This window comes from Syngnathoides biaculeatus, chromosome 2 (assembly GCF_019802595.1).
Source record: "Syngnathoides biaculeatus isolate LvHL_M chromosome 2, ASM1980259v1, whole genome shotgun sequence".
NCBI lineage: Eukaryota > Metazoa > Chordata > Actinopteri > Syngnathiformes > Syngnathidae > Syngnathoides > Syngnathoides biaculeatus.
Window position 1 is genome coordinate 40173354 of NC_084641.1, and position 12553 is coordinate 40185906.

Sequence of the window (12553 nt, forward strand, 5' to 3'; positions counted from 1 at the left end):
AGGAGTAAATCATCTCTATACAGTAGACCAATGACCATTATAGCGACGTAGATGCTATCTATCTATCTATCTATCTATCTATCTATCTATCTATCTATCTATCTATCTATCTATCTATCTATCTATCTATCTATCTATCTATCTGTATATGTGTGTGTTGTGAAAACTGCTTTATTGTAGCGTTTTAAAACTATATCGTACTATCTTAAAAAAAAAGAATGTGTGTATACTGGAAGCGGAATATCGTTTTTTGACTGCTCGGTTGGAATTTGGCTGTAAATCTAATGGGAAAGATATGTATATTTGTTGCAGTCTAGTTTTTATTGAAGCCAAAGTTTCACATGTTCGTTCATTACAGTACGGTATTATTTATATTGTGGTGAATGATAGCTTGTGGTATGCTCTTAAAACATCTTCAATATATGCTCATGCTTGATTGCAGGGTCGTGACAACATGGACAGTGGCCTGACTCCCCAGGATAAAAAAGACTTGGACAAGTTCATTAAATTCTTTGCTTTGAAAGTGAGAAGTTGCTGTATTAAATATTAATATATTAGTTTTGATTAGAAAAATATTTTTCTTTATTATCTTCAACAATCGTTTAAATATGTTGTTAATGGATTTTTAGACTGTTCAGGTTATCGTCCAGGCTCGCCTCGGTGAGAAGATATGCACTCGCTCGTCTTCATCCCCTACTGGCTCTGATTGGGTAATTCATTTTTTAAATTGTTGGGATTGTTTTTTTTTAGGGAAAATATACAGGTATAACATTTTGATTTCCTTCTGTACACATATTTTGGTTCCTGGAGTGCTTGCCCATCAAGTGTGAAATCACAGAACCAAGTAAATCTGGTCTTTTTTTCCCCAAAATGTGTTTGTGAATGAGTTAGGTTAAGAATGAGTTTTGTAAGATTGTTCTATAACAGGTAGTTTACATTATGCTACCCTCACACTGAGTTTCGATACCCACAACTTGCCAAATGAGCTGGACAAAAATCTGCCACTTTCAAGGAAGGACTGAAGTTTGGATTTTTTTTTTTTTTTTGTTAGCCAGCGTTTCCGTTACATGAGCTGTATAATGGATCTGCTACATTAATCCTATCCTTCGTGTATACTGAATCTCAGAGACTTATTATAAATATACCTGAAACCCAAACCATCTCTTTTAATTCCCTGTTATAGTTTTTGGAGTTGAACCGAAAAGTAATTTGAAATGCTCGCATCCTTTGTAAGCCTGAGTGTTATTTATTTTAAAAATGTTTTATTTTGCAGTTTAATTTAGCAATCAAAGACATCCCAGAAGTGACCCATGAAGCTAAGAAAGCATTGGCTGGCCACCTTCCAGCTGTTGGACGCTCAATGTGTGTGGAGATCTCCTTAAAGACTTCAGAGGTAAAACCCTCATCTCTTAAGTGTCTTGATTTAAAGTGAAAAAGCTACTTTTTTTTTTTTAATCCAACATTTAATGTACCCATGTGTGGTTCACTCACTGGAAAAAGCAACACACAGAAAAAAAAAATATTTTGTGCAAAATCTGTTACTTTAATACTGTATTTAAAAATAACATACACTTTAAAATATCATGAAAATTTCAACAAAATGTAAAATGAGCAAAGCTAATCCTTTGTCACATACCATATGTAATGCTTAGCCCTACCTGCTTTATCCTGCCTCTACTTTCCTCTTCACCGCTCACCTGTACTAAATTATTGATACAGTCATACCTCTACTTACGAACGTCTCCACTTACAAAAAAAAAATCAGGCTACGAAAAGCCTCCTGGGGAAATTTTTGTCTCTAGTTACTAATGAAATTTACGATACAAAAGGCAGAAATAGAGGTTGGATTTGACCGAACCTAAACAGTACTTCTTTGTTTGAAAATGGCACAATAGAGCTGCTCTCCCATTGGTTATCGCCATAGTATCTTCCTGGTATCATATTGGCTACGTGGGACGTCAATCTTTACCCATGATACGCTTCCTATATCTTGGTTTGTATGGCTTCCTCTAACTTCGTCACCAAATCCATTGTCACACACTAGCGCACACTTGTACACGACTAAGTACAGCTTCTTTGTGAATTTGTTCATCTTTTTTCACCATGGGCCCCACGAAATTGATGGTCAGTGCCGGTGAGAGACAGTCTTCTTTTTCTTTCGGTTTATCATGTTAGGGGTTGCCACAGCATGTCATCTTTTTCCGTCTAAGCCTATCTCATGCATCTTCCTCTCTCAACACTCACTGTCCTCATGTCCTCCCTCACAACATCCATCAACCTTTTTTAGTGACTGAGATTATAATTTGTGAGAAAGTAATCGGCATATTTAATGACCTCCTGATGAAGGATGGCGCTGAGGGAACTTCGGAGCAGGACCCACACCTGCCGTTTAGGGCATCACGTGGGTGGTTTGAAAAATTCAAGAGGAGGGCTGAAATTCACTTTGTTGTTCGGAATGGTAAGGCATCGAATGCAGACCAGAAGGCAGCAAAAGAATTTGTTTGAAAACTTGGGAAGTTGTGTGCAGGCCTCCTCCTCCGTCCCCCATAATGCCTTTTGATTGTCACTCACCCTTCTCTTCGCATTGTTGCTCAACACCAATGGTAAATGAACATAATGTTTTATTATTCCTCACATTATGAATGCTCATTTTTCAGAGGGGTTGGAATGGATTAGGTTATTTACATGCAAAATGCATTTCTACTTACGAAAAATTCAGGTTTATGAAGTTACTTCAGGAAGGGATTGATTTCGTAAGTAGAGGTACCAATGTATATTATTGCTTGGACTGAAAGCAGTGAGCAAAATCATCTTGAGTCCAAAGGGTTTTGTGAGTCTGCTAACTGCCTCACATCCTCTAGTAGGAACCAGCCAGAAGAACAATAAAAGCATAGAGATACTGCAGGTCTACGTTAGACCTCGGAGCTGTTATTCTTGATTTAGTGTGAAGATTGGAGTCATTAAACCATGTGATTCCGGAGCTGACCAGTGCTATTAGACAATCACAAGCTTCTCTTTCATCCAGGGGGACTCAATGGAGTTAGAGACTTGGTGCCTGGAGATGAATGAAAAGTAAGATGTTTTATTTTTCTTACAAAGAGACAAAAAAAAGGTAGTGATGAACAGAAATTAAAATTCTGGAACGCAATCAAAAACCAGAAATGGTGTAGCTAAAGCCGGAAAAGTCGAAGCTGAAACACCAGAAGAAATTATTTTTTGATTGAATTTTTGATTTGAATGATTATTTGTAAATGGATTTAATACCCCAACAAATGCAGAACTAAGTACTTTACATGAATGAATATGTAAAAATGGTCTGCAATTATTAATTATAAATATATGCCAATAATTAATAAATAATCAATATATTAATTTATAAATAATAAATAAAGGGTTATTAAAATGTAAATAAACTATAATGTAAAAATACATTTTTTTTGGGGGGGGGCATGACTGCAGAGGAAAAGTTTAGTTGTGTCTTGGCTTAAAGTCTCAGGGGAAATGGGAAGGTTTGCAATGTACACTACGAAGTACAACCTTCCTTGGTTTCTTCACCAAAATAAACGGCTGAATCTTAAGAGCAACGCTAATGCTAAGCAAAGTAAATTCAATCATATAGTGAACATCAGACTCAAGATAACCCATTGTGCTTTACATCAGTGAAAGCAATTTAAAAAAAAGAAAAAAAAACAGATAACCCTTTAAAACAGATGAAACATTTAAATAAAGTAAAATTAAAAGAGCTTGCAATACAATAAGTTTTTAAAAGTGGAAATGCTCGAAAAAGCCTGAGGAAAAAAAGTTAACTGACTTCAAAACACACTTGAGGCTTATGTCACTTCTGTTCGCAACTTGTTCCATTTGTGCAGCATAATAGCTAAATGCCGCTTCAATAATAACAATTGAGATTATTTTGATTGATGGTGGAATCATGACTGATAAACACATTTACTTAATATCTTTATTTATTCAACTACCAAAACTTAGCTTTAAATATCAGTTAAAACAACAACTAGAAGATAATTTTGTAACAAAATAATAATATATTAATGGAAATTGACACCCCCTTCTTAATCAGTAGGGCTTGATAAGACATAGTTTCACCTTTTAGAGTTTTAACTCTTCTGAAAAGGACTTCCACAAGGTTCAGGAGTGTGTGGATGAATTTTTTTTCTTCCACAACTGCATTTGACAAGTCACGCATTGTTGTTTGCATGACAAGGCCTGGCTCTCAATCTGCACTCTAATTCATCCCAAACGTGTTCTATCAGCGTGGTGTCAGGACTCTGCAGGCCAGTCAAAATCAGCCACACCAAACTCTCACCTCTGTCTTTATGGACCTTGCTTTGTGGATTGGTGCATGTTGGAACAGGAAGAGCTGATCCCCAAACTGTTCTTTCTCACAAAGTTGGAAGTAATGAATTGTCTAAAAGTTGTTGGCCTGTTGAATTCTTCAGCGTTCCTTTCGCTGGAACTGATGAGCCAATATTGTGGACAGTTCCATCCTCCCAACTTTGTGGGAACAGTTCTTCCATTTCTAACATGGCTGTGCACCAGGACACAAAAGCAAGCTCCATAGAGACATGGATGACGGAGTCTGGTGTGAATTAACTTGACTGGCCTCCACAGAGTCCATGACCTCACCGTGATAGAAAACCTTTGGAATTTATTAGTGGGGAGACTAAGAGTCAGGCCTTTTCATCTAACATCAATGTATAACCTCACAAATGCACTTTGGAAAAATGCTCACGTATTCTAATAAACACACCTAGACCTTTGTAGACAGCCTTCCCAGAAGAGTTGAATCTGGTATAGTTGCAAAGGGTGGGCTGATATCATATTGAATCCTATAGATAAGGAATAGGACGTCACTTTCGCTCATATGTGAGTCAAGGCAGGTGAGCGAATACTTTTGGCAGAACAGTAATCGTTTGAACATTTAAAATATGTAAACAGTATTTGTACTTGGCATGTTTTAGACAAAGAGGTATTTAGTTACATTTTTAATTATAAAGCCTTATAAATATAATCTATATATATAGTATTATAAATGTATAGTATAAATACAAATGGTAAAACACTATTCTATTACTGTATAGTTACCATTCCTCAATTTGAGAATCTGCTGCTGTACAAGTGTCTTAATTTAACAATAAAATAACATTTTGTTGCAGTACGGAATTAACATTCTTCACTAGGAGAATCTTCTGGTGGAGGTTCTCGTCGGGTTTATGCAACCTAGGACATTTAAAGTACAATATTTAAGGAAGGAAGACAAGAGGAGCTTTTGCTCGTGAGGACTTAGGGGATGTGTACAGTTATAATCTCCTACCTGTTCTGGCCACATTTCCACAAATCCTTTTTATTTCCTTAGGGCCAATGTAACTGGTGGTTGTGTATTTTATTCTTTGTTCTCTTTAATTTCCTTTTATGTTTTTAAGTTTTGAAGATGCAGATCTTTGTAACACTGTTTCCTTTCCTACTTTTAAGTCCTTATGATGTGACATGGTTTTTCTAATGCTTTTGGGTCTGTGGGACGCAAACTCTTTGTGTCCTTTGTGACACGGAAGTCTGAAATGTTTCAAGGATTACCTATATAAGGACGAGACAGACTGACAACGGGTTTCTTCTAACAACTTCAACCACTGCTCTGGGCAACTGCGCTGCATAATTTTTTTTGGCATATTTGCAACTTAAACTGTGAACCCAGCAAAATGGAGTTTAATGTTGAGCCCTTTATTAGGTCCCCTACCCCAGAATCAGTCTGTGATTTGTGCAAGTCCGATCTCTTGCAGCTTGCTAGTTATTTCTGACTTGATGCCAAACCTGCGATGAGAAAATTCCAAATTTTGAAAATTGTTCTGAATCATTACATTGTTGAGGACGTTTTTGTTCCTGATGTTTTGGCTTTGGTAAAAGAGGAAACTTCAGACGTTTTAGAATTAAAGAAACTGGAATAACAACTTCAGATTGAAAGAGAAAGGCGAAGGACAGACATAGAACTTAGAAAATTAGAATTTGACAAAGAAATTGAACTTAAGAAACTTAAAAAGTCCTTTGATTCAGTTAGGTCGTCCTCTTGATATTACACAGTATGCCAAAATGGTCCCTACTTTCAATGAAAAAAGGAGTTAAGTACTTTCTCTACTTTGAGAAAGTTGCTTAAAACCTCAAGTGGACTATGCTATTGCAAATTGTATTAAAGGGAAAAGCTCAGGATGCGTATTCGGCCCTTTCTGTCGAGCAAAGTTCTGACTATGATTTTGTCAAAAAGACCCTACTTGAAGCTGATGAGTTTGCACCCGAAGCGTACCGACAGAAATTTAGAAGTACTCAAAAAAGGGTCACTAAGAGCTTTGTAGAGTTTGCGAGGGAAAATGTAACTTTGTTTGATAGGTGGTGTAGTTCAAAGAGGATTTTAGATTGGCAGAGTTTGAGGCAGTTAGTTTTGATGGAGGAATTTAAGCAGTGTGTTCATTCTGATCTCAGGACCTATTTGGATGAACAAAATGTTAAAACCTTACATGATGCAGCGGTGTTAGCAGATATTTTTTGACTCACAAGAGTTCTTTTCAGTCTCCTGGTAATTCCAGGTTTTTCAGCCAAAAGACTTTCTCATACAGAGTCAACTGATGATAAGGCAGGTTCAAATTCAAATTCTCAGATCGAAGGACCTGTCTGTACCTACTGTAAAAAGCCTGGTTACTTGATTTCTGTTTGCAAAAAGCTCAAATACAAAAATCAGCCCACTAGTTACCCAAATGATTGTGCATGTATCGCACCTCAGCCTTCCTTGCCAAGTGGTTCTGAGGAGAGTTTTGGTTCTGACAATGAACTTTCAGATTCTGAAGTTCAGGTGAAGTTTTTGCATTTTATTCACAGTGGTTTGGTTTCACTTATGGGAGATAATTCTACCCAGGCCCGTTACTATTCTGACGGACACTGGAGCTCTGCATTCTCTGATTTTGAAGGATGTTTTGCCTTTTTCTGCAGAGTCTTCAGCTAACTCAGATAATATTAATAAGGGTATAAGTGGCTGTTCTCTTGCTCCTATGCATATTGTGAATTTGACTTCAGATTTAGTTTCTGACACCATTGAGGTTGGTGTTCTTGAGTCTCTTCCAGTTCCGGGTGTTCATTTATTGATCGGCAACGATCTTTTGGGGGCACAAGTTGGCGCTGATCCTATTATCACTGTTTCTCTTGTGTTCGCCCAATACAGAGACGTTAGAGTGTGACTTTCCAGGTATTTTTCCGTCTTATGCACTGACTCCTTCAATGTTAAAGGACATTTTTTTCCAAGACTTCTTTGCCGAATGATTCCATTTGTGATTTATCGGATACGTTCATGGTTCATTCTTTAGCTTCAGAGGTTGATGAATGATCTGCAAACACCTTAGGTTCTACTGATACGTTTGAAAATATGTTAAAGAACAAACAAGTCAGTTGTATTGCAACAACACTCTCCTTCCCAGTTACTGATTGTACAGTTGATGATGATGCAAGCATCAATGACAATGTTGATGATGTTGTTAGCAATGTCATGTTTGATGATGTTAGTGAAAATGCTTCTCCAAAGTTGTGCAATTCCGATGTATTAGCTCACCTTGATGAGAAACTCACACATTTGTCAATTGACCAGGAAACTGAAATGTCACATTTGCTTTTGGAGATTTCTGACCTGTTTCCAGATGTGCCTGGCCGCACATGTCTAATTAGTCATGATATAGATGTGGGTGATGCTTTGCCTGTGAAACAACAATAATATTGAATGAATCCTGCGAAGAGTGAGATTCTGTGGAAGGAGAGTGGTGGTGGTTGGCGCCGCTGCGCTAACATGAAAACTCTCAATGCACTGTCACAAACTGATTCCTACGCTCTGCCAAGAGTGGATGATTGCATTGATCACATCTGTGAAGTTACATACATGAGGACGTTTGACATTCTGGAGGGCTTCTGGCAGGTGCGGCTCACAGACCAAGAAAATTGCGCCATTTGCTGACTGACTGTATCGATACAAAGTGATGCTGTTCGGCTTAAAGAATGCCCCAGCAACGTTCCAAAGGCTCGTCAACAACGTGACATCGGCTCTGGAAGTTGGCAAAGCCTATATGAATGATGTCATCGTTTACGCCATGGAAGAGGATTCAAGAGTTCTTCGAGGGAATGTTGGCAGGGCACTGACTGTCCATCTTGCAAAGTGCGAGTTTGGAAAGGCCCAAGTTAAATTCTTGGGGCATGTTTTGGAGCACGGCTGGGTACAACCAGTGGGTGCTTAGGTGGAGGGTATTACACGCGCTGGTGCACTCTCCAGGGTGTAAAGTTGTTTGATGTTTGATACTTCTGTTGTATTTTTTCCGTGTTTTCGTTTCTGTGTTTACCGTTTTAACATGTTTTAAGTGTTACTTATTTATAGTACAACAGAGAGTTTATCTGGAACTTTCTTTTCTTTAATGGGGAGAGTGTTATGTGTGTGTTTGTATTTTATTCTTTGTATGCTAAGTTGTTAAGCTGCGGATCCTTGTGACACTATTTCTCTTCTTACTTTTAAGTCCTTATGATGTGACGCGGTTTCCTGTAATGCTTTTGGTCCATGTGACGCAAACTCTTTGTGTCCTTTGTGACACCGAAGTCTGAAATGTTTCAAGGATTAACTATATAAGGACGAGAGAGACTGCCAACGATGTTTCTTCTAACAACTTCACTACGTCTCTGGGCAACTACGCTGCTTGGAACAGCTAACTACACGGACACCTGCTGCATTTTGCTTTTGGACCGGCTTGAACTTTCACGAACTTGCAGTACCTGCTGGGACGAATATTTGCTTCTTTGGTAACACTCGTTCAACATTGGTGACTATTCGCCGTTGTGGATTAATTACTCTGTTCTTGAACACCTATTTTGTTTTAGCTATTTTATCGTGTTTGTGTTGATGTGAGATTAAATTGTCAGAAACGCAATACAACTGCCTTGTCACATTTTGCTAGATCGAACAAAGGGGATGTTAGTCTAAATTCACACGTAACAACAAACACAGCAAACATGCTAAAACAAAGCAACCGTGACAAATAAAGCAGACGCATGATGTCTTGTCCTGTAGAGCGCAGAATGTTCCCAACGCGTCCCGGTGACATCCTTTCCCTCGCAACATTGTGACGTCCCCTCCATTCCACGCATTGCGCCTCTATTCGTTACATCACATCGTTTAAGCGCGTTTCGAATCAAGCATGAAAAGCAAAACAAGAGAGCAAATAGATAATTTTATGGAGAATTAATCCATTTAAAAGTGATGGGGGTGTAGCTGAGATTTTTATCCATGAGAAAAACATTGCGTCCTCTTTGTTTTTCCTTCTGCTTCAAAATTCCCATCTACAAGGACGTAACCCCATCAAATCAATTGCTAAACTCGACAGCTGGTGCCATATTTTCGTCGATGTGTTGTCCAAATTCTTCCTCCACATAACGACAAGCAGCATCTTTGTCACTGGAGGAAGCCTCACCATACAGAGCCAAGCTTCTGAGGGCGTAAAGCTTTTGAAATTTTTCAAACCAACCTTTGCTTGGCGAAAAGCCTCGTCCTTGAGGGGGTGAATCCCTCCTTGCAGCTTGAGTTTCGTCAGCACTTCACACCTTCACACCTCTTTCATCATTGTCACCAGGCCGTTTTCCTGTCATCCGCTATCCACAAAGCGAATGTAGCTTCCATTCAAACAATCTTCTTATTTTGCAGTCAGCACACATTTCACTACCTTATTAAAAATTATTGAAGTTATTTTATGGATTGTATGTAGTGCACCGTGGATTCATTCACGCCATAATATTGCGCCACAAAAGCGTAACTTCTGCCGTCTTTGATCAAATCCAAAAGTTTGACTTTTTTGCTGATCATTTTCTTCTTTGGCGGCATTTTGACGATATGTGAGGTTATCGCGCAGAGAGTCAACAGCATGGAAAATGGCGGAAAGGAAGGACAAGGGAAAGGGTGGAACGGAAGTTGCTGGGTAGAGCTTCGATGACGCGCAGCCAATCAGCTCACGAGATAAATCCACACATCCTCTCATCCACACATGCTCTCATTGGTCGAATTTGCAGCAGACACCAATCACTTGCCTTATATCAATGAGTCTTCCTGCAGTCCTGTATGCCAGTGTGGTATTTTTTTTTTTTTTTTGTGGAGGGTGTGGGGGGTCTCTTAATCCATATCTTTACAGAGGTCTTTGGGCTATCAATATGCCTACTACCACCCGCAGTGAAGCTTTGCTTTGCAGGTTTGCGTTGGATAACGTGAACCTCGTGGCTGTTGCTAGCCAAAGCCTTTAGCTGCACTATTGCTAACTCGTGGGTGCGGGGTATGCCGATCGCTTTTTTCGAGCTCTGGCCCCAGGCTGAGTAACGTTTCACCCACACTCAGTGAGTTGGTAACGAAAAGTATGCGGTCTCTGACCATCTCATCGCTGTTTGTGTAGTTTCAGTCTTTAACCAACAGCTTGAGTTCTGTCACAAAGTCCTTACATGACTCACTTACCTCGCACCTTCTCGTAAAACTTGTATTTACCAATATGTGGTTTGCTCTTAGACTGAGGTAATCGGAGAATTTTTTTTGTAATAAGTTTTTAGCAACTTCTTTTAGCATCACCAGGGTTGTAACAATGTCTGGTTTTAGGCTGTAATTGACTGCAAAGAATTTGCATCCAAGGAGACTCTATACCAATTTGATCGGTGTTGGACAATAATTACCATTATATGTTAACAAGTTCTGTATTTATCTTGTCAACTGAAATGCCTCCGGATACGCTACTTTCCATGTCCACGACGACAACAACAATCGATCGTACGTGTGATGTGTGGGTCAAAAAAGAAAAAAAAAATTGAAAAATTTGACCTCAAATTGTGTGCTCAGGAGATTATATCAATTCAGGAATTGGTTCAGTTCTTGTACTTTTAATATAGTAACGCTCCCAAGCAGGTAACAAAGCATTACGTAGCCAAGCAAGCTATTGCTAGCACTAACAGTTTTATGCAAACATGCCAGCATTCTGTTGAATCATGATCTAAAGCAGGGGTGCTCAATGCATCGATCGCGATCGCAGTTTCAGTCAATCGCAACGGCGTGCCGAAGGGGGGGAAGAGAGCCATATTTTTTTTAAGTTTAGCTCACCGCGCATGTGTAAACAATGACAGTACAGTAAAACATGCTGTCGGTGAGTTCCCCCCTATTTTCAGCTCTCACTTAAGAAATCTTACCAAACATGATTATGGATACTGCAGTAAAGAAGACAAAAACATATCGCTTTCATTCGAAATGGGAGGCGGACAACTTTTTCACGATGTCATTTTCGAATCGCGTTTGCCTCATCTGCCAGTATTGTGAAATGTGTCACGGCATTTTCAAACTGTTTATGGAAAATACAACACTGACATTCTGCCTAAAGTCAAGCTGAGAATGAGAAAAGTGAACAAACTAAAATCCCAATTGGCCGCACAGCAGTCACTTATTTCACAATATAGTTCAACAGTGAAAGCTGCCACTGAAGGATCGTTTCCAGGTTCACACATCCTTGTGGATAGAAGTCCTTCCAAAACGGAGGGATGGCAAAAGAGGCATAACTGACTCGTTGTTCCGATCTTTTAAAAATAACGCGGAAACATTATCTTCAATAAAATCTCTGCAGCTGTAAAGGCGCTGTGAAGCCATGGCTGATGTGTGGAAGGACATTGGAGATTGTGAGTGTTTCTCACTGCAGTTGGACGAATCCACTGACGTGAGTGACACAGTCAAGGTGTGGATTTTCATTCATATGGTGTTTAGTGATTATCAACGTGAACTCAGTTCCAAAAAATGTTTATAGTTAATATGTTTTGTAATATCGGCTCATGCGGTTATCCAAGGCACACAAACATACATTTACACATAAAGAATCCTCAATATACTTTAAAATAAATATGTTTTGCATTACTGGAGTGGGTAGATCTTTGTGACTTGGTTATTCTATTTCATAATTGGTCATTCTTAAAAAAAAAAAATAAATAAATAATAAAAAAAGTCCCCCCGTCAATTGTGAGAGGCTGGATGCTTGAAGTTGATCTTGGGGTAAAAAAAGTCTAGACACCCTTGCTCTAAAGTTTTTGTGTGAAGTTATGTAATTACAATAATTTAATTACAGTACTTTAGCATGCATTATTTCCATCATTTTGTAATGTTGGTTTGACCTGACTGATTAGAATACATGGGAAGAATTGTGTAGAAATACTCAGTATATGCTGAAGTACTTACGAGTATACAATGAATGAATGTCATTTAAATAGACACATTGCTCCATCTTGTGATAGTATTGGTGATTGGTTAACATTTTTTTTAACTTGCTGATTGGTCCCAATTGATTGTGCTATACTTTCAACCAAGTATTAAAGCATGAAGGTTTTAAATTTTTAATTTTTCCCATTACCGTTGATCCCTTAAAACATGTGAGGTATTTATACAAACGGCTACAACTCTTTACATTGTTCGAGTCACTCACATTTGAAAAATGTACGGGTGTGGTCAGTCATGCCC

General features: G+C 38.6%; 1 protein-coding gene across 5 annotated transcripts in view; it reads left to right on the forward strand.

The window, feature by feature from the left end:
• atg13 (ATG13 autophagy related 13 homolog (S. cerevisiae)) overlaps positions 1-12553 on the forward strand; it is a 41636-nt gene that overhangs the window by 335 nt on the left and 28748 nt on the right. For 4 of the 5 annotated variants that reach the window (XM_061804908.1, XM_061804937.1, XM_061804919.1 and 1 more), the window contains exons 2-5: positions 443-523; positions 630-710; positions 1274-1393; positions 3026-3072. In XM_061804908.1, coding sequence (XP_061660892.1) covers positions 455-523; positions 630-710; positions 1274-1393; positions 3026-3072 — 317 coding nt within the window. In that variant the 5' untranslated portion in view covers positions 443-454. Of the gene's footprint in view, positions 1-442; positions 524-629; positions 711-1273; positions 1394-3025; positions 3073-7708; positions 8833-12553 lie in introns of those variants that run through there. The other variant, XM_061804928.1, reaches the window with a different exon arrangement.